Genomic DNA, 22693 nt, shown 5'->3' with positions numbered 1-22693 from the left:
CGAACTCATTACGCCATCAACAACGTACTAACGCAATGACCGGCGGGAGGGAAAGGGAAGCTGGAGATATCACCTTTTATTGATAAATATCGTTCTTTCAAACGCCACAACAATATTTAAATAATTAGATAAAGTCATATATCATCATAACAATTTCATAGTTTTCATCGAATAGTCTTATCTTTCATAGTCTACGAATATTTTGTACGAACAATTTCCGCAAAAAATATAATTAAACGAGAGACAGTTAGTGCAAAATCGTAACCGCTGATATGTACAAAAAAATCATACTATTAACTAAATGAATTTATTTATTAACATGTTTAATGGTTCGGTTGCATCATGTAACGATTATTGTCCAACGTTTTCGCGAGAATATCTCTTTTTGCGTAGCGTGAGCGATCACTATAATACAATAAGAAATATTAAAGCACGAAGGCATTGTAGTTTCCTCATAGCTGTGATTGTCCGTTCAAATATTTACACGCATTCTTGTATCTCTATCCGTAGCGGGATTATACACATTCTCGAAGCATGATTTCCAAGAATAAAACTCAGGTTCGATTAATATGGATACTCTGCGTGCACGCGTAAATTCGAGAAGTAAGCCGGTTCGGTGACTTGTGCATCATCCTTCTTATAACTGTCATCACAACACCAATTGATGCTTAATAAGAACAAATATAGACTGAGTCATGCGTGTAGTTACTGCTGTCAATTGCACGTTTCAAGTTAATTTGCGATGCACAGCAATTACCTTGTTATATTGTCCACGACTTTTCACAACTACGTATGATCAAATATCCTTCATATAAAGAGGTTAATTTCTTCTCTAGACTAGATAAACACGTGTTTTCCTACTGAGTATTTTTTTCCTTTGTTCAGTTAATCAGACTATTCGACGAAATCAATAGCCATCTTTATGGATGGTTTTTATCATGTTTGAATTTACCGCGAAATGTAATATTACCCTATAAATTAAAATTATATATATTCCGTGTTTTCTCGTATATGGAATACCTCAAATATGCTTATCGTAATTCTGTAGATTCAGAATATAGATCTGTTACATCGGTATGAAGGATGTGTCGATTATCACGTAAACATTCCATACGAGTGATAAAAATGAAGTGTTCAATTCAGTGTGTACTCGAAAAACAAAAATGTAGAACATCTGACTTGATTGAGAAAGCGTTTTAAAAATCTAACGATTCGACGATAATTTCGAAAGCTTGTTCTCATCAAATTATTTGGATCACTGATAAATTGATACTGCATCTTTGTTTGGAATCAGTTTTACTTTCAAAAATTCTGATCGAAAAAATTATAATAATATGTTGTGACCAGAAAGTAATTTGATTATCATTTAGTGGAGAGAAAAAGGATTAATTATCGTTTTCATTCTATCGCAAATGTTTCGTCACAATTCGTCGAACACTCATCGTCAAAAGTACGCATAATGGTTTCTCTGACAAACACATGGTACAATGAATCCGCGATATGACTGAAACGATAGAATCTCTCCGCCACATAGTTGTGCAGTGACACTGCATCAAAACTGTTTGCGTGGATTTCTGTTGGTCGTTTCTTGTTTCACATGAGTCGCCTCAAAAATGCTTGATGCAATACATTTAAATATTTCACATAAAACATATTTTTTATTAGAAAGTTATGCATTGATAATCAAGTAAATTTTATTACTATTTATATATTTACAATGTATATAGAATATTCAAAGGATCTTACAGCTCAATATAACTTTTCAGTATAGTCACCTTCATACTATTAATACCTCAGGTAGAGCCTTAAAGGGGAGGTCGAGAACCCATCGAAGCCCACGGACACCCATAGAAATTTCAAATCTTCAAATTTAGGGATTTGGAAATTTTCAAATTCCGTATACTTGTTCCAAAGATATTTACAACGTTGATATGTTGTGTCGGAGAGATAGAAAAGAAATGAATAATTTTTTTATCTTTCTGAAACCTCTCATAGACTAAATCGATTATTTAGAACGTCATAAATTAGTTCTGGGATGTTCGAAAAGGATGGTTAGTTAATACCATATTTCAAGAGGTGAGTATACTTACCGATGAGTCGCTTCGAAATTTACCTTTTCGCGATAAGCTCAAAGCTGGGATCCCTTGTGGCGATAGTAAACATTTTTCGTGATTGCCATTCGATATAATCGCACCACGAGGCTTATCGGTGTTCATGTTGTTTTTCCTACCTCGATTTCTCTATTCTAAAGTGGGACGCCGTTGTGCGCGACAAATATCAAATTCGTATGGCGTTCAGCCACACAGAAATCGGTCCCCTGCTTCGTGCCATTGTGTTTGTCATAAATTTTCCATTCTCCTTATTCCTTCGTCCTCTTTCTACGCGTGCAATAGAACAGCGGTTCTCAATAAGCGTTGCGCGTCGAGGAGGTGGATACACATTGGCGTAACTAGGGAAGTTTTCAAAGTCACAAACTTTTTAATTTTTAGGTCCTTAATTTTGAATTTCTAGATTTGATATTTTCAAATTTGAAATTTCCAAATTTCAAATTCGTATATTTCTAAATCTTCAAATCGGTAGCTTTTCTAATTTTAAAATCATAAAGTTCTCGAACCCTTATATTTCTTAGTTTGGCAGTTTGTAAATTTTTAATTTTCCAATCAAAATCCAACGAGTAGTGAAGCTTCTTTTTCTCGCGCCGCCATTTTCCCTAGAGAAGACTGCCATGCTTGTCATTATACACTGACGCCATGCTTGATGGCACTGTAATGTTTAAAGTTTGATTTTGGCAATCCAAGGTTGTGGAAAGGGTTGAGAATCGCTGAAATAGAAGGTAATAGAGTAGGATGGCTAGACAAAGGAAAGAGAGATAGAGAGGACACCATTGAAAAAAGAAAGAGTGGGGAACCGTAGAATGCTGGAGGGAAGGACGTGGGCGTAGTGGGGAACAGGACTCGAAGTAGTGGTAAACGGGTCTGCGTAATACACAGCTGATCAGTCGTTCCGTGACAGGCAAGTCGTGTGGTTGTTATCTGGTTTGAAGGGGCGTATTCGTGAGGGTTTTTACTCGGGATGACAGCAAGCCATCGCGTATAAGCATTTCGTGTGCATACATGCCATTGTTCACGTGCTCTATGCAATTTGACAAAGCGTCGAAATCAAGAGGAACGGGCGGAGGTGTTGGCCCAGTGAAATTGCTCACATCAACGCGCTGCGGGCTGCAGTTCGTGACGTCGTCGGGTCATTTACATCGTAGATATTTTTCCCTTTTTCGAAGAAAATCGTTAACGCGCGGAAGGTCTATGACCGATTCACGGGGCCTGCCTTATCAAAGGAGTAGAAAAAGCCACAGTAACGTAGGTGTAAACGGCATTAGATTCAAATTGATGAAGTCCGAGGCAATCGCTGAGGAGGACACGACTGCTGATCCTGCAGTTTGTGAACATTGATACTGGTGCAGTCGTAGCTCACGATATATACATATATATATCTATTTTATGTTGCAATCCTTCGCTGGATATCGGCTAGCTGTTCCTCGCTTGTCTTTACATTGCATTTATTAATTCACACACGAATCGTTATCGTGCATTGGGTTTTTCTTCGCAACAGCACGATTGCTTTTACTTTGTATAATTATATACGGGGTGCATGTGTAAGCGCGCGCGCGCGCGAGTGTAAACGTGAAAAAGAAAAGGTCGATGACAATGCAACGAGTCCAAGATCAAGACAATGGAATTAACATCAAGTTTGGAGCAAACAAGAACAAAAAAGGGGATTACAGGCTTGTGTCACAACATACGGAAAATGAGAAGAAAAGTAACTTCAATGGGACCAATAAACAAGGTAAGACATTCATTCATTTATTTTTTTTTTAAAGAACAACGCGACGTTTATGTTTGTATTTAAGATTTTGTTGAATGCAAGGTTTTCAGACGTTGATGGCAGAAAGAAAAACATTTGATAAAGAATTTTTTATTTATGTTCAATTTTTTTAAACAATTAATAATACTTAAGAACATAAAAATTGCATTAGTAACTCAAACTGCACATAAAAAAAATTAATTTTATTTATTTTAATTATTTTTAATTTATTATTTTGTAACTATAAATTATGTTCAAAATAGCCCAATTTTTAACTTCAATTATTCTGCTCTGGATCAGTGTCTGCTGATCATAGTTCATGATCACTCTGCTATAACATTTACATAAAATGTTAATGTGCAGATTTAGTTTTTGTTTAAAATTTAAACTTTGAATAATTAAAAGTTGGTGAGATTGAAAAAGAGATCAATCTGAATATATATAAAATAAAAGAAAAATAGTAAAAATTACTTTTTAGTATTAAAAATTATTTATAAGTTTTAAATCGTAGTATTTATAAAATGTTATTTTTAGAAACTATTAATCAAAGATTTTTTTGTTTAAAAATTATTTTTAATGTGCTTCCAAATAAAAAGTCCAGTGTTTATCTCTGACATTTAAGTGCACTCGAGAGATAAAAGTGATAATGTGAACATAATATAATATGTAGTATTTTTACAATTTAAATTATTATTTCATTGTGAAATATGCGGATGTAACAAAGATAAATGTGTTACATTATCTATGCCAACAAAATTTACTACAAGTAATATATTATGTTTTAGTTAAAAAGGTAACAGCAGAAGAAGACTTAGTTCCACCAGATGGAGGATGGGGCTGGCTTGTGCTATTAGCATCTGTTATGGTCAATCTACTTATCCCAGGAACAGTGAAATCTTTTGGTGTTCTTTTTGTTGAATTTCTTGAAGTTTTTGATGCATCACCTGCTGCAGCTGCATGGATACCAGCCTTATGTTATTTTCTATACAGTTCACTTGGTAAAACATAATTTTGTATATTAGTATCTTTAAAATAAAATTGTTATTTACAATTAAATTTGAATTATATTGTGAATTATATTGCAGGGCCTCTCTCCAGTATATTATCAGTTAAATATTCTTATCGAACAGTAACTCTATTAGGAGGAACATTTGCAGCTGCAGGAATGATGCTAAGTTATTTTGCAAATTCTGTGGCCTTCCTGTGTGTTAGGTAATAATAGAAATATCAAATATGGAAATATTATATCTCTTTAAATATAAACATATAAGCTAATTATTTCTTCTATCTTTAGCTACGGTGTCTTGGTTGGAATAGGAGCTGGTTTGGCTTTCCCTCCAACTGTGTATATTGTAACATCTTACTTTGTACGACTACGTGGACTTGCAAATGGACTGTGTATATCTGGTAGTGCATTAGGTTCAATTTTCCTTCCACCTATCCTAGGAATTCTACTACGAGAATATGGTTACAGGTATGTCCTTTTAATTCTGTCTTTGAATAAATAGGTGTGGCTTTATTTCTTACAAAATGAATTCGTAATTATCAAAAAAAAATTAAACTAAAAATCTATGATAAATAATTGAAATTAAAAATTAAATTTTTGTTTTGGTTTATTTAATAATATTTATTTTCATATCTTTATATTTAGCTTCTGTTTTTAATTACATAACTAAAATAATAAATTAAGATATGCTTTAGTATATTGATTTTATTTGATTTCAACAAAATTTAATATATCTGTAATTCTCTCTAATTTTTGTGCAATTTGTGATATTGAATGTGTTTTAAAAAGTACAAGATTTTGTGTATTATCACGTGCATCTTCTCGTTCTCGTGAAGATCTGTAAATAAAGTGTTATTGTCGTAGAAAGTTTGTATATTTTGTGAAGATTATTTCTGGTGAGTATTTATAAATCATTATTACAATTTATTAAATTTGACTATGATTGATCATGCATGTGCAGAATTCCTTTCACACGATGCCGAGATAAATCACGCGTGTACATTTATGTACATGGCGATTACAATTTCTATAGCTGTTTTACAGCTTCTCTATCAAACGTGTGTTATCATTCAAGATAACGAAATTTAACTCTTCGACACTCGTACGGTAATGTATGAATATTCATGTGTAAAGAAGTGTGTATCGTATGTTGATGATCGTATCGGGTGTCGAAGAAACATTACCAATTAACATTAATATTATAAGCAGAAACAATTTCACATTAACTCGAGAAGTCTTCATCCGCAAATAACATTTTTGATGCTTCTGAATTGTTTTAGGTAAGAATCCGTTTTCGTTAAACATAGTCTTTTTACATTTTCATACTTATTATACAGAGTTGTACAACGTTCTCTCACAATATATCAACAATTGTATTTTAACGCTTGATTTTAAAATAGACGCAACTACGCCGAGACCACAATATAAAAGGAACGAGTAAACCTGATTACATGATATATTGAACTGTGATGATTTTTCTCCACGATGATAGAGACGAGTTCCCGGGTGGTTATTTAAAGTTTGGATACAATCCTTCCACCGTCAAGTTGCGATACCCTCCGGTTATCGTCAGTGTAAACGACACAGTACAGTCTCGCTATATGGCCCTACACAGGTTTGTAGAAACTGACAAAATTATAGAATGGGCTAAATAACCAGAACTCGTTCATATGTAGAAAAGAGCCATATAGCAAGATTTCACTGCCCTTTAATCCGTTCTATTTTTGCGTAATTAAACTATCGAAATGAAAGTACATACCATTATTTAGAATAAAAGTGTAAACGTTTATTCGAAATACATGCGTATATGTACACGAAAGCAATATTTTATTTTGTCTCTTTGAAAACGAATTGCTGAACTAACAAAAAAGTTTAGTTAAAAGAAATTATATGCACGTCCCGTTTTGTTTGTATGTGCATACATAATCAACCACGCGCGTGAGAACTGCGGAAACGTACGTTTTGACGTTCAAAGTATATGTGACAAATGCGTGATGCTCACGTGTCGTGTGTTAGTATGTCGTAACTAGAAAAAGGAATTAAGATAACTCCAATTCGTTATCCGCTTCAATTTGTTTATTGAACGCTGTGATAGCTGACATGTAACAAAATATTTGTTTACTTTTATTATTATTTAATCGATTTCTACTAATGTCCTTGGTTTATACACATTGGTGTAACTAGATACCAGGGTAGACCTTTACTCAAAATGTGTCACATGTAGCATAAAGAACGTGTGAAACGTAGGAAAGTTACAACTTTAAAAGTTATTTCATCATGTCTGATGAAGTTGTAAAAGTTGAACTTGGTTTACTCTTAGACAAAAATTCTAGTTACATCAATGTTTACACCACACACACACACGAATACAATTCTTTCTTTTTTCTTAGTTTCAACGATATGCAATGTTTGCATACAATGTTGTCGTACGGTTTGGTTGACTAATAGGTCAGCGTTGCGCCTAATGTAAGTCAGTCTTCAATATCGTGTTTTATCAGTATTTAATTCTCAAAGTTTTCTTTTGCAGTGACGAAAGACAAGTGTTGTATCGAAATGATTTTTCGCAACGACAATTTATAGTCTTTATAATAATTGAGTTTGCACGCGTCGTGTATCAAACATGTAATGTTTACTTGCCTAATGTGGAATCTTTATACGTAACAAATCAAACACACTTCCGTTATGACTTGTAGTATTATCGCTCAAGTAAAATTTAACTTTGTGCTCGTCTAAGCGTCCCTTTATTTTTTTCTTTTGTTACAGAAAAATGTGTTCCATGGATGAAGACAGGGACAAAATGCAATTTCGAAGAAGATGAACTTCTATCGTACCGCAGAATATTGTACGCGATCTGAAACACATGCTAAAAATATCATTTTCATCGTCTATATTAAGCGAGAAAGGGATGCACGTTTCATCCTTGATAATTTCTTTTTTTGCGTAAATACCAGTAACGTTAATGTTCGAAGAAATGTTCAAATACTATTTCGTATTAATACTTTGAGTTAATGTTTTAAACGAACGCATCGGAATTACCTACTGTTTATTCATGTTTGAATCGTAAAGTTTCAGATTGACGCACAAACTGGGTATGTCATAGTCTGTTCCAATTGGAATACGAATCTTCGGTCCAGACTATGAAACACCTGTGTAATATCCAATGAATTCAATTGAGTCATTCAATTAAAATCTTCATTAGGATAAGTCTCATATATCTGGGAATATATAAGACTTTATTTGTAATGATTTGTCTGTGATAATATGTACAATATGTGATCCAGTATTATGAAAATTATGTGACTGTAAAAATCAAAAGTATGTTATTGTCAATGAACTGGTAACATCTGTGATACATGATCTTTTTTAAGTAGCATTATCAAATTATATTTCTGAACTTGTAATTCTTAAAAATAACCTTTATATTTCATTTTTTTATAATTTATATGCCATGAAACATGGTACTTTATAACATGTTTCAATTATGTAAGGGATATGCAAGCAATATAAAAAATAAAGCGTTTTTTATAAACGCTTGTATTTATTATCTTTTGAATTGTTTTCATTTCGTCATTATATGTATTTGAAAGTATTTCCTATTCCAATCCATATTGACATAATTATACTGACGATATAGTTTAAGTATAACATTTTTTTTAAATAATATATTTAGTAAGGGTTAGCAAAATCAACGTTCAAGCGCTTATTTTTATGTAATTGACTTTGAAGCCACACAACGTTGGCGGAATATACGGGCAAAGCCCGGGGCGCCGTTGTTAGAAGTGAAACTTCTGTGAGTATGGGAAAGATAAGTGCCTTATAATAGACATGACCAAGTGCCTCTTCAGGCCTTATGCGGACTCGCTTCCAGATTATTAAAAATTTTTTAATTTGGAGATTTGGAAATTTTCGTTGATCAGTCATGTCTACTTTAGAAAACAAAATTTCTTAAGGTTGTCCCATATTCACTGCAATCACTTACATAAATTTCGCTTAAAAAATTAAGAAGTGTGCGCCAAAAAAATGGTTTCACCCTTTATCATATTTTACTGTTAAGCCGTCCCTGAAGCCACGCTGTGTTCCACTAACGTTTGTTTTCGATTTCTTATCTCAACAGTCACGGAATACCCTGATGACAATATTGTAAGCCCATATCAATCGTCTCGATGAACCGAATGAAACGCTAAAATTGATTTTACTTTTTTACAGAGGTGCAGTATTAATAATGGGTGCTGTCACCTTAAATGTATGGGCGAGTGCTCTTTTGTACGAACCGGTGGAAAAGCACATGGTGCCGGCATCACGAACAAACAAGTCGAACGACGACGATTTAGAAGCCGCATCAATCACGGTAACTAGTCCCGAAGACGAGAAGCAACCGAAACAGGTTGTTTCTTCCTCGAATTCGAACGAGAAGGCTGCACCCATAGTACCAAAGAGTGCGTCCAGCGTTGCGTTAGAATATTACAAGAACACGCCGGTTCAAGGGAGAACCAGGAAGATCAGCATGCCAACAGGACGAGAGATAGCTGGCCAGATGCATAGTACTCCAGCGCTGCACGCTGTTCCAGAACGTGGTGCCGATGCCAACAGATTGTTCAAGCGCCAGAGATCACCCTTCCAGTCTCCCAGCACGTCGTCGTTCAATTACGTTAGCACGCCGTATCACGGGAGCACGTTGTCCGCTTTGCATCCAGAAAGAGCGTCCACGTTGACCTTGAACGCGATATCGAGCACGTTCACCAGGAAGGCCAACGACGAAACGAGCAAGCACGAAGAGAAGTTAGGGAACAAATTCTTCGATTTCAGCTTACTCAAAGACCCGATTTACTTGGTTATATTAATCTCGAATTCTACCAACGCTGTTAGTTACACCAACTTCGTTATACTGTTGCCAGCGTACGCGATTTCATTAGGCTTCGACAAAAACATGTCTTCCCTTCTTCTTTCGACCGTTTCAATTCTAGATTTAATAGGACGTATCGGGGGTTCAGCTCTATCCGATGTCTCAATAATGCCAAAGCACTGGTACTTCGTTGGAGGATTGCTCGTCTCTGGAATCTCCTTAGCTCTTTTGCCTATAGCAACTACCTACAGTATGTTGTCGGTTTATTGTGGCGTTTTTGGTTTAGCTTCCGGTATATATGTCGGTATCACCGCGGTTATAATGGCTGACATGTTAGGAACTGAGAAGTTAACTTCCTCTTATGGGATTTCGTTGTTCGTTAATGGAATCATACAGCTCATTGGTCCACCTATTTGTGGTATCGTGTTTGAACAGATCGGGAGCTACGGTCCGATTTTTAGCATCTTAGGAATCATTTTAGTAGTAGGAGCGTCTTTGTGGGGATTTGTTCCGTTTATTAGAAAGAAACAGGACAGTTTAGAGAAGGAAAGTTCAATTGAAAAATTATAGTGTCTCCGGTCAATATCGGCGAAATTTACGGGCGAAGTGTGTGATGGCCCAGAGCACCGCTTCGAGGGGACGTCGTAACCCAAAAATTTTAGTACTTCTATTATTATTTTAATAAAAGAACTGCTCATCGTGAGCGTTGAAAGTGAAACTTCTTCAGTAGGTGGGGTAAAAGAATTTGAAAATTTAGGAATTTAAAAACTTACAAATTTGAAGATTTGATTAATCCTCTATTCAATCTTCTTCGCACAGAAGTTTCACTAAAAAGTTGGAAGGGGTGTCTCAAATAATGATTTCACCCGGTATCATATTCACTGTCAATTCAACCTTGTATCCGGTTATTGGAATTGAGTATTTTACGAAAGACAAGTGTTTGGTCGTATGATTATCTTAGGATACAATTATTACATCTATAGAGCGTGTATTGAAGTCTATATAAGAATATAATTATGAAATACTGTGATGTTAGAATGAATGTTATGTATGTACATATATACCACTGGCACTGTGATGATGTTATATACGATCCACGCACACGTATTTCCGGGTGGATTAACGAGAAAACAATTTTCAAAATATATATTTTTATGAAATGTGAAAATTTCTCTTTTCTCAAAAGTTGGAAGTATCTTGCCTTACACATGGACAACAATTATTCTTTGGAAATAAATTTTCATTGGTACTAAAAGACATCATACATGAAAGAGTAAGTACTTAGTTTAATGATGCACTAGCTGTTGGTGCTATTGTAATTAAAAAAAGATGCAATAATATAATTTAGTACACGAACAATTTTCTTAGAATATATGTATACAATTGTAAAAAAATTGAGTATTTCTCCTTGTTATATATACACACAAACATTAAAGATAGGATCAGTCAATTTTGTTATCGATTCAATTTGTTTATAATTCACCGAAAAATATGCCTTAAAAAATAAAATATAAGCACTTTGTAATTAATGAATTACGTTTATAATATCATGCCGTATGTAAAATAAATAATACAAAACACGTATATGTGCTTTTTTTATAACAAAATAAATAAAATTATATTATCAGTATCATTGAACAAATTAAATAAATTGTTATTTGATATTAGTTTTATTTATGGGGATAAACAATAATATTATCTGTTACCTATTTTGCTAAATAAACTACAAAATAAAGGTCAATATTTAACCCCTTCATTTATATTTTTGTGTTTCTCTTTTAGGTGTAAAATTTGTAGAGATAAATCTTGTTTAATACTATAAAATTTATTTCACTATTATAATTTATTTAACTTTGGGTACTTCTTCAGAAGGAGCTCCAGCATCTCGGAATTTGGGAAACTGTTCCCATGGAGCAGATAAATCAAATTTACGAAATTCTTGTGCCAATTCTAATGGTTCACACACAACTCTCTTCATTTCATCATCATATCGTACCTAGACATAAAAAAACACTCTTGTTAATTATCTGCTAAATATATTTGAAAAAATAATTCATAGGAATAGAAAAAGACCACTAATCAATTACCTCGACATAACCACTTAGAGGGAAATCTTTTCTTAATGGATGTCCTTCAAAACCATAATCTGTAAGAATTCTACGAAGATCCGAATGATTAACAAAGAATACACCAAACATATCCCATATCTCTCTCTCATACCAGTTAGCAGCATCAAATACATGTTCTGCTGTTGGTACAGGTGTTAGTTCATCTGTATATGATTTTACTCTAATACGAGTATTAAATCTCAATGACAGGAGAATGTAGACAAGCTAAAAATGACAAGATATAGAACATTTCTTACATGAAATATAAAAGTATTTGTATTTAAAGTAAATTATATAAAACATTACTTCAAATCTGTATGTACGGCTAGGAACATCAACTGCAGTAATATCTGATAAATTGACAAATTGAGCATTGTGATGATTCTTTAAAAATGATAATGTTGGAATAATCCCATCTGGACAAACTAATATCTCAAGTTCATCACCAGCTGCTATTTGTACCTTCTGTACATATTTTGGTAAACATTCAGCGACATAACGACCAAAATCTTTTAATTGTTCTACATCTGTTGTAATTTTACGTATTGTTGCTGTAATTAAAATTAACAAATTCATTTAAGAATACCTTATAAAATCTTTCTACAATGTACAAATACAAGTGATGTACTTTCACTATGAAAACTGCTAAAAAATATAAGAAGATAAAATTGTCATTGTTTTGTTACTATCACACAATATATTAAATATTTATTACATACGTGATAAATAATAACTTTACGTACGTCGGTTTTCTATCTTCTCGCTGTCTGTGGTGCTAGTTCTTATTGAAGGAAGAAGTTTTGGATAACCTATCAATTTAGTTTATAATTCATTACATAATACAAAAATGTAAAAATTAAAGAATTAGTATACAAATTTATTTACACTTCGGTATGGTGACAGGCAAACTTCGTGATAATCTCCAACAGTTTTTTAATAAAGACGTCATTTTTGTGAAAACGTCTTCTTCCTTTACCTTACAAAACGGATGCACTAATACAGTGCATATGATATTGCGCACTCTAGGTGTTAAAATTGGAACATTTTGTACTTAAATATCATATGTTGCTCAAACATTGATTAAAAGTTTGTCTAAAAATATTTTCATATCAATAAAACTTAAAAACTATAGGGTGAAACATTATAAAATAATTTATTTTGCATTACTTTATAGATTATTATTTTTATTATTATTTACAATTCTACTTCTATTATAAAAAATATTTTCTATGTTACATATATGATTATTTTTACAATGATACTGTATCAAAAAACAGTGTTATTAACCTGTATATAATTATCAACTGCACATGATATTTTTTGAGATACACTGTTGTTCAACTTTTTGCATTTCCATAAGTATAGTTGCTACAGCATGTCGAAGTTGATGAAACTTTGATAGAGATAATTCAAATATTTGACGTTTTCCATTGTTAAATGTCCATTCCATAACAATATGTGGTTCCAAAACCCTATTTAACATGCTAAAAGTATACAAAAAATTAAATACACTTATGTATAATATAGATTTCCTTTGGATAACAAAAGTATAGGGGAGAATCCATCATCTACATTTTATATTAAACTACATAACAAAATAATATATAGCATACATCATAGATCAAAATTACCTAGAGGAAATAGTAATGTCTACACGCCATTTACAGGAAACTATATATGGATAAAACTTTGTCTTTTCTATCAGTCCTGATATTAACTCTGTACGTTTTTGACCATATACAACTGTTGAAAAATCATCAATGCATTCTGATGATAATCTACAAATAATGCATTGTTATATATTACAAAATTAAATCTAATAGAACACTGTATACATCCAACGTAATACATACTTTAGCTCCTCCAATACTTGCTTAAATTCTGCAGGTTTAATATTTTGAGATAATGAACCTAGGTGAATTTTTAAAATTGTAAAAATGACTGAATAATATTCATCCACTGTTTCTTCTGGTACATTATACTTTTGACTTATCCTATCTAATACTCCATTCTCAATGTATTCTTGATTTATTGCTTTTACAGCAACTGTAAGTGGAAACAAAATAATAAATCATTATGGTTTTTAAGATACAATATATAAAGTGAACTTACTTTGTATTAAAGGACGAAGAAATACTTTTTTTAATTTGGGAAGAACCTTTATTCTGTTTCCTAAAGCGTATGTAAGTTGAGTTTGGAAATTTGACATTTTTGTTTTGAATTTTTATTTTATTACCACTTTAATTTTTATGCGACTTTATTTGCATGTATGAATTTTTTAAACAAACTTCGGAATATTCGCTACTCCATCACTCTCGAAGGAACAAATTTATTTTGGTCGTTTAACGCCATCTAACAGAGTTTAGCTTCAAATTGAAGATTAAAAAACAAAATACATACTTGCACTTGTAGAATATCGTGCAAATAAAATATTATGGCTTGTATTGTATAGTAAAAACTATAAATTGTAAATCATGATATAGTATATATTTCGATAAAAAAATAGCACGCATCTATTCATTATTAAGTGCTATGAGAATATATGTGTATTATGAGAGAAAAATGGTTCTAATATTAATTTTTTTACATTTCTAATATGATTGAAATAAAATATACGGAATATTGTTTCGTATTATAATATAATATGTTACGAGAAGTATCATGATAGAGAAAATTTTGGAGAAGGTGTACAACTGACCGTGTGGCCTAATGGATAAGGCGTCGGACTTCGGATCCGAAGATTGCAGGTTCGAGTCCTGTCACGGTCGAAACAAAAATAATTTTTGTTTTCTTTTACAATGTTATACTATGAATAGTTACACAAGTACTTTATAGGTTCAATTATAATTCATTATTTTCTTAGATACTTTATAAAATAATTAATTACTTTTTACAAAAAAGTTGTCTACACATCTCATCAGTAAATACCCTTAGATCTCCTTATAATTATACATATTGTATATCAAATATCACATCATTTGTTCATTGAATTATGCAATCAATAATAATGATATAGAAATGTATAATCTAGTGAGAAAATAATTGTTGCAAGAATTAGAAACTCTTTAGTTAAAAAAATTGAAAATACAAAAATTTCCTTCGAGCCGGATTTGAACCAGCGACCTATGGATGTCCATTTAATTTACGTACCAACTACAGTCCACCGCTCTACCAACTGAGCTATCGAAGGTTTTGTGTTTCGCTCTCTTCGTTCAAGTTAAAATGTACACAACTATAATATATGCAAATTTTCCAAATTTTCAATTTTCGAATTCCCAAATTCTCAAATTTCTTAATTTCGAAATTCCTAATTTTCTAAATTTTCAAATTTTTGAATGTTATTGCATTGACAATGAAAAGTAGGCTATAGTATAAAAATAATAAGAGTCGCATGCCGGTGTCCATGAGATTTTAATCTGCACATCGCTGTCACAAAAGATGATGCGCTTTAGTGCAATCTAATAATATTTTAAAATACACAAAGAATTTAGATAACATTTTATTTTTCTGCATATATTGAGCAAGATAAAAGTGTGTGTGCTATATTGTATTATGATTAACAAAGTAAATAATATGTAATTGGTAAACATTGATTCATATAAGAATATTTTAATAATGATAATAGTGTACAAGATTAAAATGTGGTTAAAGTAATTAAAATGTAGCGTATCATTCTTTTCTTCTTTTGCTTTCTGAATTTGATGCATTCATATAAAGCGTTGACTTATTGCAAATATGGATACTGATGATCAAGATTTGGAACCTGATAATGAAAGATTAAATCAGATACACGTGAATGAAGTTCACGAATGTTTATCAGAAAAGGTAAGATGACAGAATTTGTAATTATTAATTATTATTTATACGAACGTATTTTCGACCCCTTTTATAAAAATGTTTATTAATTGCTCTTCCATTATTATCATAAATAAAAAATGTTATTAGGTTTTGTCTATAAGAAGTGAGGAAAGTGTTCTATGTGAAGCATCAAAAGAAATTGAAAATATTGTAAAAACAAATATACAAACAAAAAGGAAATCAGAAGCATTAAATGATGATGTCAATAATGAAAGCAGTACTGCAGATTCTTTAAAACAACAAAAATTAGAAAAGCAAGTTTTAAATGGAGAAATTACACCATTTGAAGCAATCAAAAAACAATCTGATTCGTCAGAAAATCATGAGTATGTATGCACATAATAATAAGTTAACATAAATGAATGTGCTAAAAATTAAATTTAAAATTTCATTTTTTAGAACATGTGATAGAACATCTAGTTTATTAGATCTTGAAAAGTACCTTCGCCAACAAGCTGAACTTGGCAGGCAAAGGCAAGAATTAAAAAAAAACTCAAAGACATCCAATAATAAAAATCAAAAGATTGTTATTAAAAATTCAAAAGTATCAAACACAATTTCTGAAGAAACAAACTGTAAATCTCTTAAAAGAAAAATACCTTCAGAGCATAAAACAATTAAACATTTGCATAAAGATAAAGATAATAGTATTCATAATGACATACAAAGTACAAAAGTTACAGAAGTTAATAAAGCAGTTAAAGGAAATCAACGTCCAAAAAATATATCTAATTTTTCTAGCATTCCAAAAGACAATACTAATAATAAAACAGTTGAAAGTAGAGACAATAAAGATTCTATAGATGTAACAAATGATTCTGGAAGTGAATATGTTCCAAGTGATGAACAAATTGATTCAGGTAAAAATTAAGATTAATCTAATTAAAATTTATTTTACAAAGATGTTTAAGAAATTTTAAAATTTATAGAAGATGAAGTACCATCATCCAAGAGAAAAAAATCTTCCATAAAATCTGTTCATGTTAAAAGAGGTATGTGCAAAATTTTATTATGTTCAAATTTAATTTAAGATTTATTACCATTGATGAGACATCATTTCTATTAATAGAATATTTGATTTTTAGTTTTAGATGATGGCAATGAAGAAATATACAAACAAAGAGTGGAGACAGGTAGTTTCTCAAAAAATGAATCACTACATAAAATAGATAATTTATTTAAAGTTCCACAGTCCATTTGGAAAAAATTATATAGGTATAAATAAAGTAATATTAGACCAAATATATCTCATTTCAACAAGCTAATCTTTTTTTTTTAATATTTGTAGATATCAAAAAGTATCTGTACAGTGGCTTTGGGAGTTGCATTGTCGCAATCAAGGGGGATTATTAGGAGATGAAATGGGATTGGGAAAAACGGTTCAAGTTATTGCATTTCTTGCAGGTTTGGATTGTAGTGAGTTGCTCTCTGATGGTGGAAGGTAAGCAATGTTTAATATCCTTCTCCTTTGTTAATCTTTTCTTTATTGATTATTGTAAGATTCATACATTTATTTAACGTTTTTACAGATTTAGAGGATTGGGACCCACCATAGTCATTTGTCCAGCTACTTTAATGGAACAGTGGGTAAAGCATTTTCATGAGTGGTGGCCTATTCTAAGAGTAGTTGTCTTACATCAATCTGGAAGTTATAATGGTAAAGATAAACGTACTAGCAATTTTTAATTATATTACTTCTATATTAAAAGTAGCAAATATTTTATAGGTGATCTAGAATATTTAATACATTCCTTGCAATGTGGTGGCATATTAGTTACTTCTTATTCTAGTATGCTTAATCATAAACAAATACTTGTGTCAGCTGAGTGGCATTATGTTATTCTTGATGAAGGTCATAAAATAAGGAATCCTCAAGCGAAGGTACTTTATCTGAAATTTATTAGAAGCAATTACTTAAAGATAATATACAAAATTTGGATTCGAATAATAACAATAGTTTGCTTACTGCAGGTTAGTAAAGCAGTAAAAGAATTCTCGACACCACATCGATTGTTGCTAACTGGTAGTCCAATGCAAAATTCCTTGAAAGAACTATGGTCTCTTTTTGATTTCATCCTACCAGGAAAATTAGGTACTTTACCTGCATTTTTAGAACACTGTGCAGGTCCTATTACTCGTGGAGGGTACGCAAATGCTAGTCCTCTGCAGGAAGCTACGGCACTTCATGTTGCAACAATGCTCAGAGATGCTATCACGCCGTACATGCTTAGAAGAACTAAACAGGATGTTCAGCATCATGTTAGTTTACCAGAAAAGAATGAACAGGTTCGCAAAATTATATTTTCTTATGATTTATAATTGCATAAACTCATCAAAGTTTTAAACGAATGTATTCTCTAAACTTCAGGTATTATTCTGTAGTTTAACTGAGGAACAAAAAAAGCTGTATAAAAAATATTTATGTTCCGAAGATGTTTCTTTTGTATTACATGAAAAGAAGTATGTAGAAACAGGAAGATACAGAGCGCGCCTATTAATAGCCTTATCAGCGCTTAGAAAAATATGCAATCATCCTGATTTATTTGTTTATTCAACTCCACTTGTAAGGTTTTACTAATTACAGTTGATAAGATGCTACAACGCGATTATTTTTAACTAGCATTGTGTTTAGGATTCCGATGAGGACATAAACATGTCAGAAGAATCTCTAGAAACTTTTGGCTATTGGAAACGATCTGGCAAAATGATAGTAGTACAATCTCTTCTTAAAATTTGGAAGAAACAAGGTCACAGAGCATTGCTATTTACTCAAGGAAGACAAGTACGTAACTTTTACCATTGTTTGTAGAATGGTAATCATGTTACATAATCTACTACAAATAGTGAAATTTAATTTGCAGATGATGCATATTTTAGAATCTCTGGTACAACATGAAAAATATTCTTATTTAAGAATGGATGGAACCACCCCCATGTCACAGCGGCAGGAGACAATTAGATTGTTTAATGACGTACGCACGTTGATAACAAAAGTACATTTGGTCTACTGATGTTTAAAGTCATTTTGTAATATCTTTTTCTTTTATGCAGGATTCTTCATATTTTGTCTTTCTATTAACAACACGTGTTGGAGGATTAGGAGTAAATTTAACTGGGGCAAATCGAGTAATCATATATGACCCAGACTGGAACCCAGCGACCGATGCTCAAGCAAGAGAACGTGCATGGAGAATCGGTCAAAGTAAAAACGTCACTATTTATAGACTCATTACTGCCGGTACCATTGAAGAGAAGGTAAATCAATTTGGGAAATACTGCAAAGTGATGAGTAGATTTATTGATTTTATTGATTTTGATATATAATATACATGTTTCGCATTATTTCGTTTTAGATATATCATAGGCAAATATTTAAAGTACTGCTTTCCAACAAAGTTTTAGAAGATCCACGTCAACGTAGGTTATTTAAAACTTCCGATTTAGTTGAACTTTTTAATTTCAATGAATCCATTGATGGACATTCTAGCGAATCTGATCAGTTGTTCCGAGAATCCAGGTTGACTCCAGGAAGTACTAAATTTTCTTCCAGTAAAATTGAAAAAATGCGGCAATTGGCTGCCACGCTTAGTAAAAATATAAGTCAAAATACAGTAAACTCTAAATCCACCACGCAAAACGCTAACACTTCAGAAAATAATCAGCAAATATCTGAAAAAGATTCAACAAAACAGGAGGGTGAAACTGACGTAGATGTCCATAACACACATGAAAATCAAAATACAGATAGAAGCGATATTAAGCAAAATGATATTTCGAGCAGTATTGAGCATAATATGCAAGTTAGTGCACCAGAGAATGAAGTACAAAATAAAGACGATACTTCAAGTAATAATAATAATAATAGTAATAATAATAATAGTCCAGAAAATCTAATTACTAATTCAAATACAGTGAGTTCAACGGGTAAAGGAAATGATACAGTTTTATGCAACAAGAATGGGGATACAGCACTGAAATCGGATAAAATACATCGTAAACATAAAAAGAATAGAAAAACTTCTGGATCAGACAAACATGTAGCTTCAGCTTTGTTCGAAGGTGAACGTATTTCGTATTTGATTGGGCGACGTCTCGGACGTTCTGAAACAGATCATTCTACTTCAACCGAAGATGATCAATATGTATTAGAGAAGTTATTCGCCAAAGCAAGTAATTATTTTTTTTATATATACAATTTGTACCGTTAAGCAACACAAAAATACATAAAATATTGCTTTCTGCAGGCGTTACTTCTGCATTTCAACATGATACAGTATTATCGAATTCAAGTTATAATTCGGACGATAGCAATCCAATGCAACGTTTGGCTCGTGAAACTGCGCAAGAAAATATGGATAATATTCGTAAATCTCGGAAGTGGTGTTGGAAACCTACATGGGATTCTGTGTCCTCAAAAAATGATTGATTCGATTTTGAAAATGGTATATTGGCAGTTAAAAAACATAAACTTTATATACATTATATTTATTGATAATTTAGTCCTCTTAAAGAAAAGTGATCTTCACTTTCTCAGTATTTATAAATTAGCTCTTATGCATTTGTATTGATTTGTATTTACATTAGTAAGAAAGAAAGTTTTATTTTTATAAACATTATGTGTTGTTAACTTAAAATTAAATATTTTTATTTAAATTATTAAAGTATGAAAAAGAATTGTAATCATACAATTTATTATTTACTAAATATTTACGTGTAAAATATAAATATATGATTTCCGTAATTTTTAAACAAAATTTTTAGTTTAATTATTTTACATTATATATATTTTTTATAGCTATGTACCATTTAGGCAAGATGCTGTACATATCTCGAGCACTTTATTTATGTACAACAAATAACAAAAATGAAAGATGCACTAATGTATTAATTACTTTAATATTGAAATTATTTTTTGTTTTACGGATAAAAAATATTTGTTAGTATTTTTTTTACTATTTAGGAAATTAAATATTATTCAAAACATTTGACAAAAATGTTTTGAACACTTAAGTAACAAATATATATGTATGTACATGTTTACACATTTATACACTAAAAAAATATAGTTTATAAAAAAATTATGAAAACATATTTGCATAATCCAAGTGAGTAATAGTTATATTATGAGTTTGTTATCTTTTTACATTTAAAATTTCAAAAACTGTTCAAGATTTGGGCCATTTCTGCCTAAGGGATCTTCAGGAAACATAACATAATCTCCAACAAATGTTGGTGCTAATACACGATTTTCGATTGTATTGCGCCATTCCGGCTTTTCTTGGTACAAATCTCTAAACTGATCGTTAGAAATTATAATACCTTCAGACACTGTCGCATACTGTAAAATATACCTGAGAACGAATAGTAGGTTTATATTATTTGTAATAAGAATTAAATGAACATCGTACAAACAATTAAAAGAATCTTTACCGATCATCATAAGGAGTTATGCATCTGCTACCGACTCTACGACTTGGTGTAAAAACCACTATTCCTTCTTTATATAATTCTTCAAGTAATGGAGTGAATTTTGACCTCCTGTATTGAGGTAAAAATACTTTTACGCTATGACCTCTTTTTTGGAAATAATTTGTAACTAATATTATTCCTTCTTCTGAAAATTTTCTATTATTTTTATGCCTAGAAAATAAAATGATATTGTATATTTACTTATATACGTATATTAATTGAAATTATTAAGAAAAGGAGATTATCATACGCCATAGCTACGTTGTTGCCATCAACAATTATCTCTCTTAATTTATTAGATGGTTTTGGTATAGATGGTTCAGGTTTGGGTGGTTCAGAACTAGATGCTTCAGGTTTGGGTGGTTCAAAACTAGATGGTTCAAGACTAGGTGGTTCGAGTTTGGACGATTCAAGACTAACTGGTTCAGATCTAGATGGTTCTATAACCGGTATTCTATTATTTGATGATCGTGTAAGATGCCTTCTATAATTTAGAAATGTATTCTTCCTCTGTGGCTTTTTTATTAAAAGTTTTTTACTTATGTTATGAGCTCTAGGTAATTTCAGTCCTTGTTTACTGAACGGTAGATATTTAGGCTCTTCTTCCTCATCACTTGTTTCTTCATCTTCTTCACTACATTGTTTTGAATTTTTTTCATTAATCTTTTCAGTATTATTTTCGGAGCATTCTTTAGAACTTTTTTCGTTGCTTCTTTTAGTATTTATCTCACATTCATTAGATGTTGATTCTTCATTACATTCTAAATAACTAAGGTTTTCTGGATTTGGAGTACAATCTACCATAAATATTTTATTTTCTTCGTCATTTATAGATTTCTCATCTACTGAATTATTTTTAGATGATGTACATGAATTATTTTTAGACGACCATACTACAATAATATCATCTGAATTTTGATTTATAGAATTCGATGCTGGTGCTAAATAAATTAAAAATTGTAGTAAAAATACAAAATCAATAAAATTTAATTACAATTTTTAAACACATGAATTTCGTTACCTATGTTTTCATTATCTACATCAATTGATATTACATCAGAATCTTCTGTGTCAGATATTAAAAGACAAGAGGAATCATTATCAGGTAATGAAGGAGAATTTCTTCTTCTTCTTTTTGGACATCTTTCAGCGTCTTTTTGACACAAACATTTATTTGAATCATGTAAAAATGTAGAACATTCTCTATCTTCTGTTAATGTCTCCAGAGATTTTTTCCTTTTCTTTGTCTTTGTACAGTTACTTTGATCCTTTTGATTACTTGAATCATTTTCATTATCACTTAAAATAATTATGCTATCTTGCAAAGATACATCTTTCATTAAAGAAAAGGAATTCTTTCTATTGTTATTTATTTGTCTAGCATCTCTTATTAGTTTCTGTTCTTTTTGCATCTGTTTCCATCTTTTATTGCTGTAATCAAGAAAACAGAAATTATGAACCATTCTGATTATGTAAATAAAATTGTTCAGTATCTTTTGTTACCTTAATTGAATATGTTTCAAAGGACTTTCATAAAAGGTTTTCTTC

At 31.4% G+C, this 22693-nt stretch overlaps 5 protein-coding genes and 2 non-coding genes across 9 annotated transcripts; 3 read left to right on the top strand and 4 right to left on the bottom strand.

Moving 5' to 3' along the window:
• Positions 1-1713: 1713 nt before the first annotated feature.
• Positions 1714-11294, top strand: hrm (solute carrier family 16 member hermes). Its single transcript, XM_003706024.3, has 5 exons — positions 1714-3843; positions 4647-4859; positions 4947-5073; positions 5156-5335; positions 9074-11294. The coding sequence occupies exons 1-5, from the start codon at positions 3699-3701 to the stop codon at positions 10278-10280; spliced, it is 1872 nt and encodes a 623-aa protein (XP_003706072.2). The 5' UTR covers positions 1714-3698; the 3' UTR covers positions 10281-11294.
• A 220-nt stretch (positions 11295-11514) lies between these two features.
• Positions 11515-12858, bottom strand: ND-30 (NADH:ubiquinone oxidoreductase core subunit S3). Its single transcript, XM_003706023.3, has 5 exons — positions 12704-12858; positions 12562-12627; positions 12125-12369; positions 11798-12043; positions 11515-11706 (listed from the first exon to the last, which is right to left on the bottom strand). Exons 1-5 carry the CDS (start codon positions 12765-12767, stop codon positions 11554-11556), a joined length of 774 nt encoding a protein of 257 aa, XP_003706071.1. The 5' UTR covers positions 12768-12858; the 3' UTR covers positions 11515-11553.
• Positions 12859-12981: 123 nt separating this feature from the next.
• LOC100881655 (COMM domain-containing protein 5) lies at positions 12982-14250 on the bottom strand. The gene is made up of 4 exons (XM_003706022.3): positions 13931-14250; positions 13672-13864; positions 13450-13596; positions 12982-13302 (listed from the first exon to the last, which is right to left on the bottom strand). The coding sequence occupies exons 1-4, from the start codon at positions 14025-14027 to the stop codon at positions 13119-13121; spliced, it is 621 nt and encodes a 206-aa protein (XP_003706070.1). The 5' UTR covers positions 14028-14250; the 3' UTR covers positions 12982-13118.
• A 263-nt stretch (positions 14251-14513) lies between these two features.
• Positions 14514-14586, top strand: TRNAR-UCG (transfer RNA arginine (anticodon UCG)). Its single transcript has one exon. It is a non-coding gene; the product is annotated as a tRNA-Arg (tRNA).
• Positions 14587-14909: 323 nt separating this feature from the next.
• LOC100883485 (DNA excision repair protein ERCC-6) lies at positions 14910-21112 on the top strand. 3 transcript variants are annotated; one of them, XM_076530726.1, is made up of 16 exons: positions 14910-15643; positions 15764-16002; positions 16076-16536; positions 16606-16668; positions 16762-16891; positions 16965-17117; positions 17206-17333; positions 17403-17557; positions 17648-17962; positions 18045-18239; positions 18309-18458; positions 18538-18648; positions 18728-18931; positions 19030-19522; positions 19589-19842; positions 19921-21112. In XM_076530726.1, exons 1-16 carry the CDS (start codon positions 15554-15556, stop codon positions 20242-20244), a joined length of 3465 nt encoding a protein of 1154 aa, XP_076386841.1. In that variant the 5' UTR covers positions 14910-15553; the 3' UTR covers positions 20245-21112. The 3 variants fall into 3 exon arrangements, with proteins under 3 accessions (XP_076386841.1, XP_012147202.2, XP_012147203.2); XM_012291812.2 differs by having other exon boundaries at positions 14916-15643; positions 19030-19842; XM_012291813.2 differs by having other exon boundaries at positions 14947-15643; positions 19030-19846; positions 19921-20289.
• On the bottom strand, positions 14914-15008 carry TRNAY-GUA (transfer RNA tyrosine (anticodon GUA)). The gene is made up of 2 exons: positions 14972-15008; positions 14914-14949 (listed from the first exon to the last, which is right to left on the bottom strand). It is a non-coding gene; the product is annotated as a tRNA-Tyr (tRNA).
• LOC100883373 (uncharacterized) lies at positions 20768-22572 on the bottom strand. The gene is given in 5 exon segments (XM_012291811.2): positions 20768-21027; positions 21107-21316; positions 21396-22086; positions 22167-22382; positions 22385-22572. Coding segments are annotated over 5 exon segments (1377 nt in total). The 5' UTR covers positions 22440-22572; the 3' UTR covers positions 20768-20822.
• Between the last annotated feature and the right edge of the window lie 121 nt (positions 22573-22693).

This window comes from Megachile rotundata, chromosome 4 (assembly GCF_050947335.1).
Source record: "Megachile rotundata isolate GNS110a chromosome 4, iyMegRotu1, whole genome shotgun sequence".
In the NCBI taxonomy this organism is placed as follows: domain Eukaryota; kingdom Metazoa; phylum Arthropoda; class Insecta; order Hymenoptera; family Megachilidae; genus Megachile; species Megachile rotundata.
Note: the sequence above shows the minus strand (reverse complement) of the source record. Positions and strands in the feature narration are given on the sequence as shown.